Raw genomic sequence first — 13,598 nt, forward strand, 5'->3', positions numbered from 1 at the left:
AACACTGAACAATATAGTTTACAAAACGAAAATGGCAAACTATCAATTTAATTAACTATGGAAAAAAGCAATAATAATTTTTTAATGAAATAGCGACAAAAATGAAGAAGACGACTCGAGTATATGCTTATTCAGTAATTGGCCTCTTGGATATTCGTAAAACTACTAATGCCTCTTCAGAGAGGAGCCACAGCTATAGTTTTCAGGACTGTCCCACCCACTACATTCAGAATGACTCGAAAAAGCACAATAAATACACCAGTATCATTCCTCGTCATCTTTGCTGAATTCACCACATACCAGACGTAGGTGTATGTTGTGGTATGTTGTGCTGGATGGCGCTCTGTTTATTAGAAGCGCCATTATGAACAGCACTGATGGCATTTCTTAATTCACCTGTCCAATAAGTTCTCTCTGTTTTGTGGGTGTATGTCTGCAGCATCTGAATAGAGGAACCCATTTTTATAAAAGCGATGCATTACCCTATTTTGACTTACAATAAATCTCATCTAGCTGCCTACTTTCATTAGCGTGAAACTGAAGTAGAGTAATATGACGCACTTGGCCTCTGTGCATCAAATCACCCCAACAAGCGTGGCTTATCAAACTATAGTTCCACACTTGTGTTTTGCTTAAGAGAAACAATACTTACTTAATCTTGAGTGTGAATGTGCAGAGATAGCCATAACAACAAAAACTTTTATTTTAACATAACACAGGAATAGGTTACCTCTTAGAAACTAGACATCAAATATTAGAAGAAACAAAGATAAAACACATTCTTGTTTCTTGTGCCAACAACTGGCAAGTAACAATTATTCCCACAGTCTGTATACATATTCGTATAGCAAAGCACCAAATGGCAGTACCGAACAGAGAAGACTAACCCTAATATTTAAAGACATATTGACGTGTCATTTTTTACCGAGTGAGGTGGCGCAGTGGTTACACACTGGACGCGCATTCGGAAGGACGACGGTTCAATCCTGCGTCTGGCCATCCTGATTTAGGTTTTCCATGATTTCCCTAAATCACTCCAGGCAAATGCCGGGATAGTTCCTCTGAAAGGGCACGGCCGACTTCCTTCCCCATCCTTCCCTAATCTGATGAGACTGATGACCACGCTGTCTGGTCTCCTTCCCCAAACCAACCAACCAACAACAACGTGTCATTTTACCTGTTGTGCCAAATTCCCCACTCTTCTCTATAGCTCCCAGATTCTGGACAAATTCTCTTAATATGCATTTTGATTCTATTTAGATTTATGTCTCTTTTTACTCTCCCTGTTAAAAGAATATTTTAATTTCCAATTTTGAAGTGATTTGAGATTATCACATGAGTTACAGTTTCATTATTATTTGATTATAAATTAACGAATTAAGGTTTTTTTTTCTTTCCTTTGTAATTCCATTTTCTCTCTATCTCATTCACTGAGGATGTGTAAAGGGCAAACATGTTTATCTTTTCAGCAATTTCTATTGAAGCTGTCATTTCTGGAAGCACATTTGATGTTTAACACTCGAGGACCAGTCTACAGTGTTTATTGTACATTATTATTCAAATGTTTCATTATGATTTTATAACAGGGTTTACACCATTTGCCAGCTCTTAATTTATTTCTCCTCACTCATCATAAGAATGTGAGCTTATTGATGAATGTACTTTCACAGCTATCATGGACAAGACTTTGTTTATTTTTTAAATTAGTCTAGATATTCTGCAATACTTTCGATATAAGTAAAATATTTTTAATTTTCTTGTCCACAATAAAACCTTCACTTGATTTGCTCATATGGTCTATTCCTATGAAGTAAAACACATGATTTGATTTTAATTGTAATTTTTCTTAATTTTCATATATCGGATGTCACTGAAATATCCAATTTGATCTTATTTATCTCTTATAGCAAGTCCTCTATCCTGTACTTAGATACTACAGTTAACTGTCCAAGAGTAAAAAAAATAATGTAGAAGATTAACATATAAAGTTAAACACTTAGATTCTCTTCTTCTTTTAACAGTTTACTTAAAAAGTAACGCAGAAGATTAACACATAAAATTAAACATTTAGGGTCTTTTCTTATTTTAACAGTTTACTGCTGTTACACACACACACACACACACACACACACACACACACACACACATTCACTCACTCACTACAATACTGTTGGCTCCATTTTCTTGTAGGGTTTCTAAAATGTTTAACTGTTGGCTTATTAATAATAATATATCAATACCAGTGCTGGGAGTACCAATCACAAAAGGTTATAGTTTCATCATTATCCTCTATGTATCCTTGATGTGACTGAAAGTAGGGTACATACATATGACCTATGAAACATAGCTAACATATTTTGCTTTTGTGCAACATCTTAAACAAAAAGAAATTATTCAATGAATGCTATTAGTTCTGTATTTTTGTAATAACTCTCTATCCTCAAAATTAGTGCATTTATCTCTTCTTCAAACCACAAAAAGTGGGCAAAAATAGTCTGCTGGCTGCTAAGTACAAATCCATTCTTTATTTTGCAGATTGTCAAGGACCTTTGTAACTCATTTCTTTCATCAATAAGCTCAAACAATTCTGAAAAATCTGTAGTGGTATTGGAAATTTAAATTATGAGTGTAAGTAAAACAGAAGGACATATAAGTGACTGTATGTGCTACCAATAGCAGAAATGAATACAACATATTCCAGTGTAGGTACTGATTTTTAATCTCAGGTTTCTGTTGTGAAGATACAATTCTGGAAGAGATTTTCTTGGAAAATACATGCCAAATTTACATCTACAATCATCTGAAAATGGTTATATGTTACTCTGTATGAAAGAAGGGATTGCTATTGTCTAGTTTGCATAATTATAAAAATGAATGAAATTAATTTTTTCCTTGCAATATCACAAAATCTATAATAATAGCAAGAAATGTAAATATCTTATCGCCATTTGTAACTGCTGGCTAGTCACATATTGTCTGACATTTGTGTTATCATTTTACTGTCTGTTGCATCTCTTTGTAGACTTTCCAAAGATAGGGAACATTTACTCCATATCAGTAAATGATGTTTAACTGTTGGTCTACTAATAACAGAGCATAAATTGTTAGTTCAAACAAAGAAAAAATGCAAAGGCATTTTTCTAAATTGTGACATACTGTTTGAAAACACATTAACACCACTGCCAGGAGTACCAAGCACAAAAGATGATGGTCTCCATATATTCACAATATGCTCCGTAAGTTGTTATTCACACGTTTTAATTTTCAAAATACAGCAATGTAAATTAAATTTCCTAGTCATTTCATCTTTGTGAAAATTGTATATGAAAATATACATTATTTTTATTATACATCTGTCAGGCAGATTTTCTAAGTAGGTTTAATATGTAAATATTATTTCCATGTTGTAAACAGGTTTTTAGCAATTGTTATATGCCTAAAGACAGTGTTGGTATTTAGAAACTTAAATTTTTACCTATATCTCTCTCTATCAGCTATTTTATTATTATTCCTAGTGAGGAACTCAGAAGTATGTGAACAATTTAAAGACCACATTACTTAGGCATATAATAACATAAAATTCAGTTTGCCAATATCATAAATTGCAAGATTATTTACAAGAAGTATCGTCGATTTCTTTAGCATTCAGTTTATTTAACATTGCTGAAGCTAAGCTGTACAAATGATCATGCAAAATTCTTCTAGGCTTTATAAATATTTGCAAAAATCCTGATGACCATACAGGAAAATATCTTAGAGGAATGCAGTGAAGGGTAGAAGACAAAGATCGTTTATGATTCAGATATACAGTAACAAAATATTGTATGCAAATATGAATAAATTAGTTACTTTAATGCCTCCAGGATTAACAGTGTTGATAAATGACATAAATAAATTACTTGTACATGATGCATATATTTGTATAAATGTCACTTGTTATAAATGGAAGTTGGCCACTTGTTGTATGAATGTCATATTTCAAGCTGCCATATTAAAATTCTGCATGGAAATTACTTTAGACAATTGTAATACTAAGAAAAGTCTTCCAGTGATATGTGGAGTAAGTCTTATATATATATAATTATGATGATGTATCACTGAAAATATTTTTGAGTGCTAAGTTACATTAACTCATCAGTCCTTTTATGTTTTGTGTTGACACATACAGATATTCATCCAAAAATCTAAATCATTAAATATCACAATTGTTTTGTTGGTTTTGTATTATTGCAATACACATCCACAATGGCATGCCGCATTTGCAGGTCAAGATTTACTTTTTTATTTACTCATAAATGTGTAATGGAATTGCCTTCCTCAAGTATTTAAAAATCTGTTTTTCTCTGTGTTTTTTCCCCAATAGTAATAATGGAATGTCCATCAGATTTACATAAATGTTAGAGGACTCTCTTTACAAATAAACTATATTCCCTGTATGTATAATCAACTTAAGCAGATCTTATATCTATTGCAGATGGAAAATTTATGATTGGTAGTGTCCGTTGAAGCAGAGCATAACTCTAAAAGCAACACTGAATATGGACTATGTGAAGGCCAAGTATCTCCATCACTTATGGGGTTGAACTGTTACAGTTTCTCAAGAATTCTGTCTGCAGACCAAATATTAAGTTGTCTGTACACATAAATGCACATTACTGTCTGTTTGGACTACCTTAGAGGTCATCCCACAAAAGAGATGAGAAAAAATAACCTTTTCATGCTATAAGCAAAATTTTCGACTATCATTTGAACTATGTCATTCACTGTTCACTTGTGTTATCAACAATAATTAGTAGAAAAGATTATAACAGTTGTTTTAGTGCCTGATTATTTATAAACTTGTAAAAATTGGCACATATTGTATTTCAATAAATAAAATATCAATAAATATATCATAAAACAAAATTATGGAAGAGGTTGTCTAAAAATAGAAACTGAACTTATTTTAACAATACAGAACGTTTAACAATAGATCCAGCATAGGGTCCTATTCATTGTGAACATATTTCTATCTCATAAGCATTTAAATGTGATTTCAAAGTGATACTAATAACCCCTGATTTAGTACCTACAAACTGACAAGTAAGTGCATATTTATGTGAAATACTTCAAATGTTTTAGTATTATTGAATCATCTCTATCTATTCTCAATTATATTGGTTTCACTGTGACTGAATTCTGGTGTGTAATTTCACTTTTGTCTTTTGTCCAAACATCAGAGGAGTTATTTATTATCAACATTCACAGTTAGTTGTGTAATTAATACTGAGTTATGCTCTGCTACAAGCTATGAATCATATGTTTTATCACTTGGTTACTGAGTAATAGTCACAACAAAGCATCTAACAAATTACTATAGGTATGTATTCAGTCATGTACTTGTAATAAATGAGAATACTTCAATTATTCCTAAAATTTGATTTGTCAGAGAGACAGAATTACCCTCTGTAACATTTTTGGACATTATTATGTTGCCCACTTACACTTTCCTGAAAACATGGAGCACTTCAATAAAATGACTGTTAATTTGATACATTAATGAAAAAGATTCAAATCAATGAATTACTATGTTTGAACACATAAAATAAGGCACCACATTTTCGGAATTAGAAGTTTGTACTATAAGCACTGCTCTTAAATCAAAAGTATTCTTTGAAGATTCCCATAGGTACAGCATGAATTAGTCCCATGTGACAACCTACAGGTTCAGCTGGAGACAGCACATAAACTCACTTCATTTTAACAAAATTTAAAGGAGGAATAGGCTTTCAAGAATATGATGAAGTTATTGATGTACAGTGTTGTAAAAAGCTTTCTTTCGTAATTTGCTAAGAACCGGAGTATAACATGCCTTGATAATTTGTAAATGAAAGGCTTTCTCCTGCAAACTGACACCAGAACTATAATACTACTAACAACTCAAGTATGAATTTTAGCACTTGAACTGAATGGATGCAGTACAATAGCTAACTTGCCCACCGAGAAGGATCACTTTTGTGTTATTTTGTTAAAAAGGCTGTATAAATAAATTTCAGTCAAACTAGAAAATCCATCAGATTCTTTATATAAAAAGAAGGAATTAGTTTGAGCAACTGACATAAGGACTGGCCCAAGCTTACATATAAATTCAAACACATTTTGAGTTTATGGTCTTGTAGTCTAATGAAACATGAAAATTGTGCACAATTAGCTGACCAAGATTAATAAGAATGTTATGAGCACGTGACAGAGCCTGCTAAAGGACATCCATCATCCTAAAACTGAAAAATATCAGAAAGGCTTGCAGAGATAGAAGGTTTGGAATAATCTGTGTGTCACTTGTGAGTGTCAAAATGTGGTAATTCCCATTTTCACGAATTTTTGAGTAGAAAAAACTGCTTGATCCTCTCATACCTTTCTGTTATTTAAAAAATACAACTAAAGAACATTTACAGATTTCCATTTGGCTATTTTATGAGATGGATGTTAGCACTGTAATTCGTATTATAATTTCAGTTAAACAAAGAAGGCTATCTTAATTCACTGTCGCCTTTCTCCACCATCTATATTTTAATCATTTAGGAGCTTTCAAAATATTACACAAAATGAATGTGAGAATGAGAGCAACTTAATTTCTCTTTGTGTCAAACTGACTTGCTAACAAAATTTTTATGAGAAAGATACCAACAGTTATCAGGCTGAGCTTACCAGTAAAAATGTGAGATGTATACTTTTGAGAAGCATTTTTGCTCGAAATTTAGCACAACAGATAACGAAATTATTGTCACCCATAACATGCTTGAGATGGTTTCTCATACAACAATGATGTGTTTTACATCTATCTTTTTTGAACTCTGTAGAAGTTAGGATTGCATATATCATTTTATCCATATTGAATTCGCAGAGCTCCACAATCGTTTCTGAAATAGTTGGTGCATCACCCAGTGTATTAGTGACCTAATTAAATTCAGATTTGACATGCAATGAAAAAGTTCATCAATATCAAATTGTTTTCAGTCCTCATTATTTTTTTCCTTTATTATACAGAATAAATCTCTATGTATAAAATCTTCTCTGTCACTGTCAGAATGTGTAAACATTTTATAATTCACGTTTTAAGGGTGCAAAATGCTAAATGATGTATGTGTCTCAAATAATTTTCCGGTTTACTTGTATCCATGACGAAACACACGTTTATTATTGTAACTCTCTTCTATAGACAGGATTGATGTTGATAAGTATGGTTGAAGAAATGTATTTAACTTTGTTAAATTTTGTATTTTTCGCTGAACACTGTGATGCAATTTTTACCAATTTTCACTTAAGACACCTATGTATATTATTGTTAAAATATGTGTCAGGGGGTATCCCAAACTTTACTCATTGCTAACTGTTTGTTAAAGGGAAAACAGTAAACTAGAGTGCTTCCAAATTTTATACTGTTATTAACATAAAAGACATTGTAAATTTTTTCTCTTATCAAGTTCCATAATTTAGTGGCTCTAATGTTAATATTTTCTCTTGTTTGTCAGTTTTATGGACATTGCCTTGGTGATGTATGATTTATAGCTCTTAGGGCATAGTCTTAAGCATAATTACATACCTAACATTTCGTCACAGGAGAAATCATCAGAGGTTTTGGAGGTAGGTATAGATGTTAATTGCCTCTTAAATAAAAATCTTCGAACAGTTTACTTGTCGCAATAGCCAGAATAGCTAATCTGTTTACTTGTTAGAAAGGATTCACGTTTAACGGAAGTGAGTTTTACCTGACCACTGAAATTTAGATTCTCTTTGGTTTCTCAAAACTACTACAGATTGAAATGATTTTTTTAATGACAATTTTCCTTCTCACCTCGTTCCTGATGGCATATCGAACAATGATCTTTGTATCTGCACAACTGCCACTGCATTGCGATGTTATCCAAACGCTGGCCGACAGCTGTTAGTAGTGTTGAAGAGCGTTCTGAACACATACGTGGAAATAGTTAGTAGTATTAGTTTTATTAATGCTACTACTTACAACTTGTAAAATTTGAGACCTCCTCTATTCTTGGTACTTTTGTTTCATGTCCGGAAATATTTTATATTCCTCTATCCATTATTCTATAGTAATAATTAAATTTGGGAAAAAATATAGTCTCAGAGAATCATACCTGGTTGTCCAGTAGCTCTGGCTGTCGTCCATTGCAGCAGGTAAACGGTGAAGCCAATAATTATGCCCAGGCCCATGCCTGTGTTCCTGAGGCCTATAAGAGAGTACGTACTTATCGCGAAAATTTCTGTTTAGCAGCTATTGCTGGATACTTCAGGTACAGTGTAGGGAGAACACCTAGAAATGGAACTGAACTGTATCCACGTCGATTTAAAAAAGTATTGGTTACCTTTTGTCGATGGAATAGGATTAGAGTAAGTATGTTGTTAACATGACACCTTTTGCAGCTTTCCTGTCCTTTGTGAAACTTGCTGGTGTAATTTTTATAGCAAAAACCCCTGTTTATCCCCAAATAGGAAATTTCTCCACAAAGGAATCTTCTCTTACATTTCAAGATTAGGTTAGGCGTTCTTTTGTTTATGTACTCTCTCTTTCATCTATGGTAAAATAATGTTAATAACACTCATCTAAAAGACAGTATTTTTTCCATATGTTTACTCCAGTTGGCGCCTTAGGTTTGTTGTATTGTATTCATGAAATAAGAACATTTTCAGCAGACGTCAGTAAGAGATATGCTAGGAGTACATGAATCTCACTTATACTATAGTGTGCATTACTGCCACATTATGATGACATCACAGGTTGGTTATAATCCTGGTAATAGGATAATGACCCATTCAATATGGCAGAAATGCTGTAGTTGGGCCTTGAAAATATGGCAGGTAAATAGTGCCCAATTATAGGTGACTGTGACATTGTCTGAAATCTGCCAGCCTCAATTATGGCGTACACTGCACCGTAAGTGAGGTCGCCATTCTGTTTATAATGTCCACTTCTTTCCACAATCTGCATAAACGACATTTCCAAATGGTTTGAAGTTTACGCAAGGTCACACCAATGCTACATTTGATGATCTTGTGCACTGTCATTAACTATGATTATGTGTAGTATTACGGCACGAGTTTAGATTAAGACCTGTGCCAAGGCACTTCAGAAGTTGCCGAAATTTTTGCGGAATTAGTTGCACATCATATCCCTTACAGTCTGCAGACAATACAGTGATTTCATAAAAGACGGTACTTTTATAGTGAAGATGGATAAGTCACCGCAGAAACTCTCACACATAGCAGATTCATAGAGCGTGGGTGGGAAGGGCTATTGCGGGAGAGGGCAGAGAGACGTAGGGCGCGAACTCCTGGAAGTTAGGGGTGTTGAGGTGTCCTATTAGTCCACCCTGATTTCAGGTACACGTGTGGCTCCGGTGAACTGAAAGCTGTTCGGCGTGAGCAGCGCACACAGTTGATGCGGCAGGTCAGCAGGAACTGCGCCTACCAGACGGAGCACTTGTTGGTGGGGTTCATGGGAGACCCGGGCGGGCAGTGGTAGGCGCGAGCGAAGTCCCACGAGTTGCTCAGTGGCCCCAGCACGCGCACTGGGCCCGGCGAGTGCACCGACGAGCGGATCTTAGTGAGCGCGTCCTCGGGCCGCATCGAGCCGCACCAGATCTGCGCGTAGTTGAGGAAGAACAGCTGGTCGTGGGTCAGGTTGATGCCGGGCAGTAGCGGCTCCTCGCCGTGCCGCGACACCCACTTGCGATAAGCCTGAAACATCGCACCGTCTCCGTTACACCACTGGGCAACTAAAGGGCTCTGCTCACGGACCAACCGACCTACCAACCAACCAAACAAATTGCGGCGTGTATAGCACCGACGGCCTGACAGAAGTTCGTCTTCTGCCACTTCACGCGGGATTCGCCGTTTAAGTACACTCAGGTGACAAAAATCATGGGATAGCAATATGCACACATACCACGTGATCAAAAAGTCAGTATACATTTGAAAACTGCATAAATCACGGAATAATGTAGATAGAGAGGTACAAGTTGACACACATGTTTGGAATGACATGGGGTTTATGCACGATGGCGCTTGTAATATTATTGGGATTTCCGTAGTATGAAAGCTGTGAGTACCCTTGGAAAGGCATTCACCTATCTGTATATTAAATGATCAACTTATGAGATGAGACATATTCTTTGAAAGACATTTGTTTTATATAATTTACGTAACTGTAAAGATGTGCATCTAGCGCGGACGTTAATACATCGATTGCGCAGTCAAAGAAACATTTTCTCAGAAGCTGAACTGACGTTTCGCTTCGATCTAAATAAAAGATGACAACTTTTGTAGATCTTCAGATGTTACGTACTTCTGCTTGTAATGTGGAAACGTAAAGCAGGTTGACTTTAAGCTAAAAAAGTGAGCGGTCTTGCCAGCGTGCAGACAACATTATTAATTAATAAAATTCAAGTAATTTATGTTCGAAACTGTAAATCGGCAAGGTATTGTTATGAAGGTGTTGAACGGTGCAAGAATTGTCTCGAGGGAAGGAGAAAAGTAATGACTGTAATTTGTGACAGAAACGTGAACCAAGGAGCTAGTACAGGACAGGCTGAAATCTGATCACACCATACAGTTAGAAAATTACTTATGTAAGTTATACTGTCTATAAATAAGCCCTAATTGCTTATGAGAATTGTTTGAATATATTTAGTGTTTACCAGATTTCTTATTCTATTTTTTCCTTTATTTTTTTACTTCCATCTCATAATATTTTTATAAATGTCAAACAGCCTTTACTACAGCAGATAATACTGCGGCATCCCGGTCGTAGACAGAAGGCCGCTCCTTGTCTTCTATACAACTCATAGCTGCCCCATTTATTAATGATTTCATTTGCAAATACAATTTTTTTATTGTTAATTGTTAAAGGTCCCTTAGGTAATTATAAAATTCATACTGATTACGTAAAGAAATCCGGGTTGTTCTTTTCCAAATAATAGAAGTCTTTGCGTAATCAAAAACTAGCCTCCTGACAACGATCAGGAGCCGACCACAAGACGATACATATATAATTATCAGATTAAAATTGTTTTATATATAATTATCCGATTAAAATTGAAAAAAAATTCAAATATATTTAACCTAAAATTTTTTTATCATACTAGACGCTCCACCCCATATGGCTAGACGCGTGAAAGATCTCTTGCGCGCGTCGTTTGGTGATGATCGTGTGCTCAGCCGCCACTTTCGTCATGCTTGGCCTCGCAGATCCCCAGACCTCAGTCCGTGCGATTATTGGCTTTGGGATTACCTGAATTCGCAAGTGTATCGTGATCGACCGACATCTCTAGGGATGCTGAAAGACAACATCCGACGCCAATGCCTCACCATAATTCCGGACTTGCTTTACAGTGCTGTCCACAACATTATTCCTCGACTACAGCTATTGTTGAGGAATGATGGTGGACATATTGAGCATTTCCTGTAAAGAATATCGTCTTTGCTTTGTCTTACATTATTATGCTAATTATTGCTATTCTGATCGGATGGAGCGCCATATGTCGGACATTTTTTGGACTTTTGTATTTTTTTGGTTCTAATAAAACCGCATGTCATTCCAAGCACCTCTCTCTCTACATTATTCCCTGATTTATTCAGTTTTCAGATTTATACTGACTTTTTGGTCACCCGGTACATACGGCGGTAGTAGCGTATACACAAGGTAAAAGAGCAGTTCATTGGCGGAGCTGACATTCACACTCACGTGATTCGTGTGAAATGGTTTCCTTCGTGATTATGGCCACACGACGGTAATTAACAGACTGGAAACGCAGAATGGAAGCTGGGCCTAGACACGTGGGAAATTCCGGGACCGTTAGGGAATTCAATGTTCCGCGATCTACAGTATCAAGTGTGTGTCGAGAATACCAAATTTCAGGCATTGCCTCTCATTTTGGACAACGTAATTTCCGACGACCGAGAGCAGCGGTGTTTGAGTACACTTGTGAGTGCTAACAGAAGACAAACGACACTGCTCGAAATAACCGCAGAAATCAATGTGCGACATTGCGACAAACATATCCTTTAGGATAGTGCGGCGAAATTAGGCGTTAATGGACGCTGGCAGCAGACGACCGACGCTAGTGCCTTTGCTAACAGCACGACATCGCCTCCAGAACCTCTCCTGGGCTCGTGACCATATCGGTTGTACTCTAGACGACTGGAAAACTGTGGTCTGATCCGATGAGTCCCGATTTCAGTTGGTAAGAGCTGAATGTAGGGTTCGAGTGTGGCGCAGGCCCACGACGACGTGGACTCAGGTTGTGAACAATGCACTATGCAAGCCAGTGGTGGCCCCGTAATTGTACGGGCTGTATTTCCATGAAATGGACTGGGTCCTCTGGTCCAATGGAAACGATCATTGACTGAAAATGGTTATGTTCAACTACTTGGAGACCATTTGCAGCCATTGTAGAAGACAGTGCGCCACCTCACCTGACAAAAACTGTTCTCTATTGGTTTGTAGAACATTCTGGACAATTCAAGCGAATGATTTGGCCACCCAGATCGTCCGACACGAATCGCACTGAACACTTACGGGACATAATCGAGAGGTCAGTTCGTGCGCAAAGTCCTGCACCGGCAACACTTTCGCAATTATGGCCGGCTCGAGAGGGAGCATGGCTCAATATTTCTGCAAGGGATTTTCAGCGACTTCTTTAGTCCATTCCACGTCGAGTTGCTGCACTACGCCAGGCAAAGGGAGGTCCGACGTGATAGTAGGAGGTTTCCCGTGACTTTTGTCATCTCAGTGCAGATCGCTCTCCGTACTGCCTTATAGATAGCAGTCGGCCAAGTCGGAACAGTTCTAAGGCCTAAATCCTAGTGGTGTTTACGTTTTAGTCATTTCTCGAGACGATATAGTGTGACAAAAATGTATAACCAAACTCTCAGGTAACATTTCTACATCTACATCTACATTTATACTCCGCAAGCCACCCAACGGTGTGTGGCGGAGGGCACTTTACGTGCCACTGTCATTACCTCCCTTTCCTGTTCCAGTCGCGTGTGGTTCGCGGGAAGAACGACTGTTTGAAAGCCTCCGTGCGCGCTCTAACCTCTCTAATTTTACATTCGTGATCTCCTCGGGAGGTATAAGTAGGGGGAAGCAATATATTCGATACCTCATCCAGAAACGCACCCTCTCGAAACCTGGCGAGCAAGCTACACCGCGATGCAGAGCGCCTCTCTTGCAGAGTCTGCCACTTGAGTTTATTAAACATCTCCGTAACGCTATCACGGTTACCAAATAACCCTGTGACGAAACGCGCCGCTCTTCTTTGGATCTTCTCTATCTCCTCCGTCAAACCGATCTGGTACGGATCCCACACTGATGAGCAATACTCAAGTATAGGTCGAACGAGTGTTTTGTAAGCCACCTCCTTTGTTGATGGACTACATTTTCTAAGCACTCTACCAATGAATCTCAACCTGGTACCCGCCTTACCAACAATTAATTTTATATGATCATTCCACTTCAAATCGTTCCGCATGCATACTCCCAGATATTTTACAGAAGTAACTGCTACCAGTGTTTGTTCCACTATCATATAATCATACAA

The 13,598-nt window shown here is 36.9% G+C and overlaps 1 protein-coding gene across 1 annotated transcript in view; it reads right to left on the reverse strand.

Annotated features, from left to right (window-relative positions):
* Positions 1 to 2,708: 2,708 nt before the first annotated feature.
* The window catches only part of LOC126473299 (neprilysin-1-like), a 548,467-nt gene continuing 537,577 nt past the window's right edge, over positions 2,709 to 13,598 (reverse strand). Inside the window, exon 13 of the mRNA XM_050100269.1 lies at positions 2,709 to 9,735. Within this exon, the coding sequence (XP_049956226.1) occupies positions 9,463 to 9,735 (273 nt within the window). The 3' untranslated portion in view covers positions 2,709 to 9,462. The remainder of the gene's footprint in view (positions 9,736 to 13,598) is intronic.

This window comes from Schistocerca serialis, chromosome 4 (assembly GCF_023864345.2).
Source record: "Schistocerca serialis cubense isolate TAMUIC-IGC-003099 chromosome 4, iqSchSeri2.2, whole genome shotgun sequence".
Lineage (NCBI taxonomy): Eukaryota > Metazoa > Arthropoda > Insecta > Orthoptera > Acrididae > Schistocerca > Schistocerca serialis.